This window comes from Hippoglossus hippoglossus, chromosome 17 (assembly GCF_009819705.1).
Source record: "Hippoglossus hippoglossus isolate fHipHip1 chromosome 17, fHipHip1.pri, whole genome shotgun sequence".
NCBI classification, from domain to species: Eukaryota; Metazoa; Chordata; class Actinopteri; order Pleuronectiformes; family Pleuronectidae; genus Hippoglossus; species Hippoglossus hippoglossus.
The window spans coordinates 3,108,218-3,120,416 of record NC_047167.1 but is presented as its reverse complement, the minus strand read 5'-3'; the positions used below and the strand labels follow the sequence as shown (position 1 = coordinate 3,120,416).

Genomic DNA, 12,199 nt, shown 5'->3' with positions numbered 1-12,199 from the left:
GCTCTCTAAGAAACACAACACACAACATGTATGAGCTTAGACAATAACGTTCAGTCAGTTTACAGTTTGTAGTTTATACTGTTGTTGGGTAAACTCTTTTGGAAAAGCACAGCTACCCACCACTGTCTGCTTTGAAGCGCTCGTGCAGTGTCTTCAGCGCCTCGTTAGCATTCTGCAGCTCCGTCACAAACTTCTCCAGCTTGTTCTGGACGCCTTTCGGGAGTTTGTTTAACTCCGTCCGCTCCAGGACCTGCAGCAGCACGGCCGCCATCTCCACCTTTGCCCCCGACAAACACAACAGAGAACCGACTCCGAACTCCGGTGGAATAACTCGGTGATGCTTCTTCTCCGAGAACCCGGTGACAATGCGCGAGTGTCAACCTCCTCAAACAGGAAGACCGGAAGTACGCTCCAAATCTTTCAAATTAAAATAAGCACTGACTCATATTCTACACACGTTGCTTTCAAGTTTATCTGTCTTATACAGTCAGAGTGCTCCAGATCACCACTGAATCATTTTGTGTTGAACTTCATCTTCTCTATGACTCCATTTCCAAAATAACATTAAATAAAAAGCCAATATAACCTCTCAAAATGTTGTGGATAATACTCTGTAATAATATAATAGAAATTACACCATATATTGATGTAGACATCTTCATACACCATTTTTCTTTCTTTTTTACTGCATGCATATCTATTTTTGCTTTTATTGTCTTGCTTGATGTGTCTGATTATGTTATAATCACAAAATATCAACGTCACGTTTCCTTATTATGAGACGTCTGTGTTCTTCTATTCAATGTGTACGGTATTTAAATATGTATTAAATCCTAAATTTGAATAACAGGAAGTTTCCCCACAGACAGAAGTGCAAAGCTTGTAAGTTTCTTACAAGCGACACGTAATGTGAAATGTTAATGTTTGTATTTTCAGCACCTTCATTTAGTTGCTATTAAAAGTTAGCATGCTTTAGCTAAAGTGCAATACAGGGAGTGTCTGGAATTAATACGTAGTTTTACTGTTTTCCATCAGAAGTTTTATCTTGATATTAAATGAACACTGCTCTGTTAGTTTCTTGTCTAACTTGACTAGTTTGCCTTAACTCATCCACTACGACCCCCTATGACTACGACAGAGACGTGCGACGGAAACACGTCACAGCGCAAAGCATCTTGGTACATTGTGTTTTGCCTGCTCTGCTGACGAACCACCGCTGTCAAAGTTGTCTTCAGCCTCTCATTTAATCCACTGACCTCTTGTAGGTATTTACTCACTGTACACGGACACGTTCTTCGAGCTCCAACTGTGGCACTCCTCTGAGTTACAGCTCTTCTAGTGTATGTTTATTAGTGATGTCAGCTAGCTGCAGGAGCAGACTGCCTGTAACCAAACCAAAGGTTTAACTGCTTGTTGCTTTTCAATCAGTCAGAAACCGTGTTATTGTAGATAACAGTGACCATGAAGTAAACTTGTAAACTCTCATTAAACCATCATTTAGCTGGTTGCTGTTGCTGTTGTGCGACTCTGTGATGAACAAACCCAGTGACATTTTTCTTCACCCTCTCAGACAGAATGGGTCGTGGTTATCTAGTAGAAGATGCTGTGGAGAGATATCTGTCTGACCTGTGTGGACAGCAAGCTGGTCCCCTCACAGGACTGCTCATTGGACAGGTACGTGTACATCTGTGCAACATTAAAATATACACGTGTCTACATACTGTCTGTCATCAGTAGACACATTTTGGTCAAAATGTATCTGGGAAGTATTTGTACAGTATATCCCACATTCACAAATTACAATTTTCCTTATAGGGCTTAACAAGGTACGACATCTTCTGTCCTTAACCCTCAACAAGAGTACTGAAAAACTACCAAAAAAAACTTTTATCAGGGAAAAAAACATAGAAACTTCAGTCATATGTGAGGGATCCCTCTCCCAGGATGGAGAGAAGTGCAATAGATGCCACGTGTAACAGAGCACATTAAAATAAAAACATTTACAACATTCACGAGAAAAGACAGTGGCTTACATAAATGGAGAGGTGTATCAATGTTTAAAGTATTTATACAAAAGTAAAAGTCTGACAGAGATGAAGGGAGCATCAGCGACAATTGTTATGATCATGGTATTGCCAAAAATGGTAGTATACATGAGTAGGCATATTGTATATCTAGGCAATCTAGTGGTAATCCCAATCTACGTTCAGTTGCCACCATGATCCACGATCACGATCCACAATGTGACTATGTATGTTCAGAGTGTAGACTTACTGGCTAATATCATATTAAGGCAAAATTATCATGTTAAAGTTTTTTTAAATTCATAAAGTGAAACTTTCATATATTCTAGGTTCGTTACAAGTAAAGTAAAACATTAGTATATTTATTGCGTAATTTTTGTTTTAATTTCAATGATTACGGTTTACATCTCATGAAAATATTAAACCTAGTATTGTCAATTCCATGAAGCTTGTCAGCAGACAGAACTTCAAGCAAGTTGGATTCTGTGCCTCTGCACTTTCCCTTTAAGACTCTGGGATCCTGATTTCCATATGAAATATAAAATTTACTTTCATCTTTGGCCCACCCAGCGACGGTCCAGTTCTTTTTCTTCTCAGCCCAGGTTAGATGCTTCTGACGTCTATGATTTAGGGTTGGTTTAATAATTGGAATGCAAACGTTGTGGCCCATATCCTGAAGACGCCTGAGCATGGTGGCTCTTGATGCACTGACTCCAGCCTTAGTCTCCTCCTTGTGAAGCTCTGCAGAGTTCTTGAATCTGCTTTGCTTGACAATCTTCTCAAAGCTGCTGTCATGTTAGGTCTGTTGCCTGTGCACCCTTTACTACCACACTTTTCCCTTCCAGTCCATTTTTTCCCATGAAAATATGAAAATGCTTCGATACATGGTATTTATACTGAATGAATAGTCATTTTATCAAACTCTGAGTTAAATATTCTAATGTTTTGAGTTCCTTTTTTTTTTAGCTGTAAGCCGTGATCATCAAAATTTAGATAAAATGCTTTTAGTTAATGTGTAACAAGTGTAGGATATATTCAAATTTTAAGGGTTCTAACTGACAACATTTTTTTACTTTTTCGCTATGTTCTAATTTATGGAGATGTACAAAACATATGTTGGATGTTTTGTAGTATTGTATCTTATATCATGACATGACATGAGGTGTATGTGCACTGAAGAGACAGTAACTGATAAAAATTACTTAACATTTCAGAGCTCAGCCCAAAGGGATTTTGTCGTCATGGCGACTCGCACACCCTATAAGCAGGAGTCTGCTGTAGCGTCTGGAGACTTCTTGGACAAGGAGTGGGTTACTGAGCACGCCCGACAGGTGGGTAAAGTGGAGTTCTAACCTAATACACATGCATGTGGTCTTGAGTATGTGAGTGTTTTTTTTATTAAGAATGTTTTTTATTTTAGAGCATACTTTGTTTGTATTGTTGATACACTGAGCTAAAACAGTCAATGCATGAGTAGTTGTAAAATACACATAACTGTCCAATAACTTCATTGTAGAATTAAATATATGGAACTATTTTCCAAGAGATGATAAATATGGTTGCCAAAACAGTTAAGGTGTTGTTGCCCGTGTCTGTAGACTCTAAACCACGTGTGTCACATGTAGTATGCATTTGCTACTGGTTTGATCTTTTAAGGTGTCCAGGATGCTGCCTGGAGGCCTGTCTGTATTGGGAGTCTTCATTATCACTGAGATTGATAGCAAGGACACACTAACCACACTCCGACAGGTGAGTTTCACTCAAACACAACCACTGTGGTTTTGCGTGTTTGTAACCACTGTTTTTTGCCAAAGCATTCAGCTATATTTTAGTTTTCTAATACCTGACAATTATCCTCAAAATGCATTGATTCACCTGTCAAAACAGACATCCACATTTATAACTCACGTTAGTTCTGATTCAGCTTTTAAAACAGTCTTTTGTTCTCGGTATACTTTCCACAGGGAGATTTAAGTTCTCTCTGTGTATTTCTATGCTGTATTGTTTAGCAGGACTGATGTTCTGCCTACAAATAGTTCTGAATGGATACACTCTGCTCCATGAGAAACACCATGTTAATAACTATTCATTCTAACATTCTAGTTAGTTCTTATTTCATAAGTGAACATTTTCCTAGGAAAAAGTCATTTTGCTAACTAGTCCGCAGCATATATCTGATTTGAGAATGATAACAATAAGAATGTTGCATTGTTGCACCTAAAACCTTCATCTTTTCCGCTTTAAAGTCAGTCAAAAAAATTTGTTAGTCATCCAGTACAACTTACTGCCATATTTATGACTAGTTTTACAACATTCATGCCTGTTAATTGGCTTATTTTTATTTGAATGGTGAAACTTTGTCGCAAAACTTTGATTTCAGCATGTGAATGCACGACGACCAGGAAGGATTCAAAGATTCATCAAACAATTCTGAAATTATTTTATTAAATTGTTTTTATTAAAATTCTAAAATCAACTAACCAGAACAGAATCCAGGGGTGAAGTGTTTATTATTATATTGCATTTATTTATCATAATATTTGCATTTAGGCTGAGTAGGTTTCAAGTCTCTGCTCCATTTTGATAACTTACTAAAATGAGCTCAAACCATTGGGCCCCTAGAAATAAAAAAAAAAATGATATAGAATATATATAATTGCTAAATGGGTGTCAGTTGTGTAAATATACAAAACCACTGGTATGATGCTTTTATGCTGCATTACTAGTTTTTGGCCAATAAGGGGCAGAAAAACATCAAAATCAGCTGACAGACACAAAGCTGTCCCTTATCCCTTGCTCACAAAATTGCTCTGACTCTTTATCTATCTGATCCCTGTGTACGTATCTGTGTGTATGTGTGTGTTTGCGTATTGTCTGTGTGCAGCTGGTGTTTGCTGTTGAGAACCTGATCTCCTCAGAGCATCTGTGGACCCCTGAAGATGATGACGTCACAGAATGTGTCATACTTCACGTCAACCCCAAAACTAGAAAGTATCCTTTAGCACAGTGTTCTCGCTGGATCATGTAGCTACCAGAAACTGTGTGTAGATATTCTTTAACCCCACATGTCAGGACCGTCTGCAGAACCTTTGATGTCAAAGATCCCAAGGTCAGAATTTATCTTTCATTTTTCACAAAGCAGCATATGACATATTACCCCAATGTAGTACTTTAAATGAGTAATGTCTAGGCCGCAAAAGTCACTGATCTACCCACAGCAAAAAGGAAAGTTGAAATATTTAGGTAATGAATAATCAGCCCTTTTACAGAAACACTCCAAAGATCCATCCTGATTATTTTGAATGGCCCTCAAGATTTCCCATCTGTTTGGTTTGAGTTCAGCTGAGGACAAATCACTTGACTCGGATTAAAGATTTCAAATTTTCGTACTCAAATTTTAGTTGTTTTCACTGACCCAGGTCCCAACTTAGACCTTACAATCAGATTTAGTCATGATGATCCCAGTGTTGTGTCATCAGTTATATAATTATCATTCTCTGTTCCAGAGCATGGCCAAGCCTGCCGACTGGAAGTACCAGTCAGGTGTATGTTCCTCCTGGTCCATGGTGTCGTGTTGTCTAAATGTGGACATGTTGGTACCTCTGCCAAACAACAGAACTAGCACAGAAAACATGGATGTATGTGTTAAGGTAAAGCACGTGCACACACACACACACACACACACACACACACACACACACACACACACACACACACACACACACACACACACACACACACAATCACATAAAAATTAAGCCTTTTTTAGGATTTTTCAGGGGAACTGTTCTCAGGTCTGTATTTGTTGCAGGAGGGACTGAAGGCGTGGGCGGACCAGATTAAGAGTGGATTTTGTCTGTTTGATGGAAAAAAGCTACCTGAGGATACAGAGCTTACAGCAGGACAGGTTGTATCCATAAAAAAAAAAAACTTATAAAACTGCATAAAGTAATATATTGAGTGTATTTATTCCAGGAAGACTCCAAACAAAAACAAATTAGAGTCTTGCCCAAGGGCACTTTGGCAGCAATAGTTGGATTCAAATATATAATTTATGTCCTTTTTATATCTGGACTGATTATAGAGCTGCAACAATCAAAGACAACACAGCAGTGGCCCAGCAAACATTCATTAAAGAGTTGAAAAGAAAGTTCTCATGTACATTCCTGTTACTTTGTCACACAAATGCCGTAATTCTACTGTTCATAATGTGATCATTGAAAAACTCACGCATTTAACGTTAAGTTTACTTTAAAAAAGATAAAATAAAATAAATTTGAAAATTCAGGAACATAAATTAACATAGATTAAGATTTAATTTTCTGTCTGAAGCAACATGCTTGTCTTGTCCTACCCCAACTCTACTCTAAATCATCAAACTAAAATAAAAAACACAACTCCACTCTCCCCTACTGTCCATCCGTCCACTACATCGCTGTAGTCTTATTCTCTTCTTGCATGCATCAACATGTGTTCCATTCCTTTTGTTTTCTGTACTTTCACTGCAGAAGAGGAATGTGAGACAGAAGTGCTCAGCTCAGCTGCTCATCAAACCGGTACGACTACACAAGATGCTGCATTCATACTGTCAGCCACAGTCATCACATTAGTAAGAGACACACATAAGGTGTTTCTTAAGACCATTACATGCAAACCACTTTTGAATATTTATAATTTTTGGAAGCATTTCTCACAATTTTTTTTATTGTTTTGTATGTTGTTCTCTGTATAATCACTGCTGCTTTAGGGTTGGTAAATTAAGTGATGGTGGCTGAAATAAGGTTTACCATTGTGCATGATGTTCATAAAGGAAGATTATGACGTCCTGTGTGTGTTAGGGTGAACGGAGGCAAACAGATGTGATCCAACAGTGTGGAGGCAGCTTGTCAGTCAGAGGAACAATCCACAGCAGAGCGTATCTACACAGCAACAAGCCAAAGGCCAAGCTGGCTGAAAAGGTAAAGTGTTAATACATCAGATAGTTTCAAATGTAGATTATATTCTAACATTCATCCTCAACATCATAAAATATTTCTTCGTGCACAGCTGCTGAAGAGAGATGTGATTTCTACGGTGAGCACAAGGGTTCAAATGCTCCTGGAGGAGCTGCTGACATCAGAGGAGGAGAGCAAGAGCAGCAGAGACACACAACAGACTGGTACATACACACACACTGACACACACACACACACAAATCAGAGAGTTAAAGTACAAAGGTTTCCTACGACATGGCTCGTAAGGAGAAAGAGAACCAACATGAAGAGGTTTTGGCTAAAAATAAGTTACTTTATTATATTTATCATTATATTTACTATAAAAGTTATTTAAGGAGATCACATTAATTGTTGCAAACAAACAAATGAGGTAAACTGAAAAGAGAAAATAGGGTTATTAAATTCAATGAGACAAATATAACCCAAATAGGACTCAGAGTTAATTATTTCAAATAACATTTCTAATTGAGGAAACCAAAAATTTAAATATAACCTACCTGACTAAACTATTTTATTAAAAACCAAAAAAAGCCAAACAGCACCCCTGTTACAAAAGTTTCTCTATGTATATGAGGCCACTTTTTTTTATCTATATCTTGTCTTGTCTTTCAAGTACTATGAAAATAACAGTTCACAAATATTGGAGTGAATCAAAAAAATTTACAAGCATAAATCTGTGGTGATCTGCAAAAGGCACCCTGGCGAGCTGAGAAAAACAGCCTCCCCAAATGCCAGGCTGCCTAAACTCTAAACTCTCCAATCAGGATCCTGGCAGGAAAAGGAAACACATGGGGCCACACTTTAAGCAGTTGGAGCCAATCATGTACAAGGGTTCCTATTTCCTGTTCAGCATAATCTCAAACACTACAAAGAAATGTTAAGACACAAGTTCACCCTGTACTGTGCTACAGTACAGGGTGAACAATTAACAAATATTAACGTACATCTTGAGAGGGAATGTGCCCAACAGAAAGGTTAATGACTATACCTGTAACAAGAGCACATACGTTTTGAGTGTTGCTCAAACGTAACCACACATTTGCCTTCCCTCTTATATAGCCTCAGCTCTTCATCCTCATTGATTGCACAATATGTATCTCAGAACTTTCCTCTGAGATTCAGCTCCATGTTGACATGACTGCATCACATCATCTCTGCACAGTCATGCTGCCAATCTCCTGTTGTAACACATCACAAAGGTTCTACAGCATCACATCTGGTCAGTGAAGTTCACTGAACCCATTGTCCCTTTAGCTTATGATTAGCAACTTCACAGGTCAAAGTTTAACTAAACTGAGCTCTGAGAAAAGTGAACAGGGCAGCACAACGCAATGAACTGACAGAAGCAAATGTATTTTTGCTCATTTCCACATCTGAACAGGTTTTTTCTGACCGCACCTTAATTCAAGTCACCTATCAACTAACCCTCACTGTTGCTTGGGGAACCCTGGAACTGTTTGGAAACAAATGGAAACTTAATGAACTATTTTCTTTAAATTGCCACTTGTACCAACTTTTTTATTGATAACCATAATAACATAGGCAACAAATGTTGAAACTTAATCCATCTCATAATTTTCCTAAATATCTACTAAATGTTTAACCTCGGCTCCTTTGTGTCTCTCTTTCAGAGCAATTCTGCTTCCCTCGGCGTATCTTCTGTCCTGTAAAAGCGACTGGGCTGGTGTGTGTTTGTGACTACCAGTTCAGTGACGAGGGCCTGTGTGAGATGACTGACCGGCTGAAGGAGATGCTGGACATTGATGCAGTTGAGGAAGACTTAGACACCAGGCAGGAGATGACTGCTGAACTCAGAGAGAGCAATATTAAAGCAGGTCAGGAAAGTTGTTTACCGTGGGCTTCATGTGCATTAAATCTGTAACGTAGTATTGTCACAACAAAATATATTTTATAGTAAGAGCAGATTGAAATCAAAGTACCATTTTGAATTCTCTTTCCTCTCATCACTGACTTGTTTATTGCTTATTGAATGGATTGATAAGGGTTTTGGTATTAAAATATTACCACAATGTTGGTTATAAATCATACACGGTATATACTTGCATCAACAACATGTTGGCACTATACTGTACTAAGGTCATAGTAGTCAAGAAGCTCTTTTAAAGGGAAGTGGAGACGAACTCTATGATGAATTGTAAAAATCCAGAAAGACCATACATACTTGAAATTAAATATATATTTTTTAAATGCCATTATGTTGAGATGATGAATTAATTATTTGGTGTATGGAGGTTTTTTTGCGATAACTTTGGTAAGGATCCGGGGCTTACCAAATTGGAATCAGCCAGCACCTTTTTGGCACCTCCTTTATTGCCCCCTCTGTTTAACTTGTATGTATCTATCGAAAAATGGAAAATCAACAAAACTATTGGCTGAGATACACGTGAATATTGTGTAGCTGTTGTTTCAGAAGCATGGACAGCACTGTTAGTAGCAGTAAAAGTAACAAAGTAGATGTGATCTACAGCTGGACAGACGGGTCATGATTCTCAGAACAGACTTTTTATACCTTTACAACATAAATTACAAGTTTTCACTGACCAGCAGCATGTAAAGGTTGTAAATGGATTATTTAAGTCAGTTTTTCATATATATGGATTTATTGTGCTTAATGTTTTTCCAGAGGCCACTGTGGAAACTGCTAAAGTGCCAGAGCCCAAGAGAAACAACTTCACAGGTTTGTACTGAGGAAACAGCTTCACCTGTTTCCTGCTGCATCTGTCTTCACCACCCAGACTAGTATTAAAAGAAAAGTCTCATGACATCACAGTAACAGCAAAGAAAAACAAACATCTGCCACCTTCAAATACTGGTCACTTACAGTTCAAAGAATTTTGAGAGATTTGTTGTAACTGTGAAGTCAAGTGTGGACAAAAATGGTTCAGGCTATACAAATGGAAAAACCATAATGAATGTTAAAATTATAGTGCATTCTCATCAGCATACATTAGCTTGATGTAATGATTAGGGATGGATCTGAATTGATGAATTTCATCCACAATAATAAAGTCACACTTTTTTAAACTTTGTAACAAACATGGTCAGGTTCATAATCTTAAAGGGGACATAGCATTCAAATTCCACTTTGTTAGTGCTTCTACAGGTTAATGTGGGTATCTGGCATGTCTACCAACCCAAAAACTCTGGGGAAAAAACACTCGCGCGTTTTGTTATGGTTCCTCTATGTCAGAAACGTCATGCTTGAGTGACTCGATTGAGCTTCCTGGGTTTTGTGTCGTAACAAGGAACTGGAAGTCTCCCTACATGGCCTTGGCCCACCCCCCACCTCATCCCCCTCCCCCACCTCACCCCCCGTCCCCCCCGTCCCCCCACACTCGTTACGCCGGGTTTGCGAGGCTGCGAGGCAGCGCAGCGCCGTTCCCAAGCACGCAGCCGCCTGGCTGTTCACACGGGACGAGCATTTCTCCGCTGGTCAGCCCGCGATTCACTCACATGTGGCATTTGTCTGGATCGTTGGGACTGGGAGGCTGCAGCAGTTGCTCGGGCGCGACCGCTCGCTCTCCCATGTGTGAGCTGGAATTTGTGTCAACGCCACACAGCCAGCAGTGTGGAAGACTTCCGCAGTGTTCAGCACTACTGTAACACTGGCACAAACACAGAGCCCCCCCACTCGTTACGCCGGGTTTACACCGGACGCGGAAGCTGTTCACACGGGACGTGCATTTCTCCGCGCTGGTCAGCCCCATAGACTGTATATATAAGGTCAGCCCGCGATTCTGCTTTCTCCGCTTGTTGTTGTACCCATTGAATGTCGGGGTTCGGGGGTAAATGATGGTCTTCATAGCCCCCCCCCCCCCCCACCCCCACCTCTCTTTCTCTCTCTGTCTGTCTGCTTGTGTGCTTGTAGTGGATGGGCAGAGGGGGACATTTAATTATGTGATTGGGAAAATTAAAACTCCAGGACAACAGAAGGGGAATACAAAGTATGGGATGCATATTTGATAATTTATATCATATAAAATATGTAATTTATATCGTTTAAAATCATGGGGGGGAGGGGGAGGGGGGAGCTGGCTCATTAGCATTTAAAGGAACAGGCACTCAAAACAGGTCACTCTGTGGAGGGCTGTTTTATACAGGGTAAAAATGGTGCAGTTGTAAATGATCCTTGTGGTATTTTGACCAAAGTATGTTACACACATTTCATTAAGACCCCAAGGAACCATATCAAGCTCTGCAGAGGGTTACAGGCAGCAACATCGCTCAGAGTGCAACCACGAGTAGTTAAAAAGGAATGTTTTTATACAATATGATAAACAGGAAACAAAACAGAAATCAGACAGGAAACATCTGCCGTCTGGCATTACTGCTACAGAAAGAGGAATCAACCCCAGCACCCAGTTGCACAGATAAAGGTCAAAACAGTAGTAAGACATTGATCAGTGGAATTTTCCATTATACTCACATGTCAAGCTGTGTTCATCATGGATCAGTATGATGAACAGTTGTTTTGGAGGGAGTAATCTAGTGATATGATAGGCTGAGAGTGTATTTATTAGACACCACTCCCTCTCGTCCATATTCATCTTCATCCAGCTGTTGTGCACTTTGTGTGGCTGCACATACATAAACCAAAATAGTTCGAGGTTGCACACAGACCGGGCATCCAAGACCTTCCGTCCTCCCTTTATTTAATGCAAACATCTGCAGCCACTGCATCTGTAGTCTTTTCACATCTATGTGTAGTTGTTTTACAACTTTTCACAGTTCTTTTATTTCTCTTTTTAGCCATTTGATAGATTTTTCACAAGCCATGTGAGAAAGAGTTTGAAGTTTGTACACTCACTGCCATGACACTTCTCTTCTGTGTTGTCCAGGTGTTGCCATAGCTACTGCTGCCGCCGTACTTGCCGCTGCTGCCTCAATGCTTTATCTCAATGATGTTTGACATGTATAAACACATACCAAAATAAAGTGAATTTGTTCTGAACAAGTGTTTCCTGGTTCTATTGAAAAGAAGAAAGCAATGATAGTAATAACAGTTCCCTCTGTAGGTATAGTGACAAATGCTGCTTGTAGATGTACAGTCACAGCTTCTCTGTTGAAACATAGTTAATGTCCCTTCTATGTAACAATCTATCTACCTATATAAATGTTATAATCTGATCTAGTTTAACATCATAAGATTAGCACTAGCAC

The 12,199-nt window shown here is 39.3% G+C and overlaps 2 protein-coding genes across 4 annotated transcripts in view; one reads left to right on the top strand and one right to left on the bottom strand.

The window, feature by feature from the left end:
* LOC117777905 (nucleoprotein TPR-like) overlaps positions 1 to 398 on the bottom strand; it is a 30,065-nt gene extending 29,667 nt beyond the window's left edge. Inside the window, exon 1 of one of the 2 annotated variants that reach the window (XM_034613000.1) lies at positions 121 to 398. In XM_034613000.1, the coding sequence (XP_034468891.1) occupies positions 121 to 271 (151 nt within the window). In that variant the 5' untranslated portion in view covers positions 272 to 398. The remainder of the gene's footprint in view (positions 1 to 120) is intronic. The other variant, XM_034613001.1, reaches the window with a different exon arrangement.
* Positions 399 to 1,127: 729 nt separating this feature from the next.
* Positions 1,128 to 11,990, top strand: odr4 (odr-4 GPCR localization factor homolog). Of its 2 annotated transcripts, none has more exons than XM_034613015.1 (14): positions 1,128 to 1,261; positions 1,571 to 1,674; positions 3,239 to 3,355; positions 3,681 to 3,773; positions 4,909 to 5,015; positions 5,097 to 5,133; positions 5,531 to 5,674; positions 5,836 to 5,931; positions 6,533 to 6,580; positions 6,863 to 6,982; positions 7,071 to 7,182; positions 8,650 to 8,853; positions 9,663 to 9,716; positions 11,878 to 11,990. In XM_034613015.1, the coding sequence occupies exons 2-14, from the start codon at positions 1,576 to 1,578 to the stop codon at positions 11,946 to 11,948; spliced, it is 1,302 nt and encodes a 433-aa protein (XP_034468906.1). In that variant the 5' UTR covers positions 1,128 to 1,261; positions 1,571 to 1,575; the 3' UTR covers positions 11,949 to 11,990. The 2 variants fall into 2 exon arrangements, with proteins under 2 accessions (XP_034468906.1, XP_034468905.1); XM_034613014.1 differs by having other exon boundaries at positions 1,149 to 1,265.
* Positions 11,991 to 12,199: the final 209 nt, after the last annotated feature.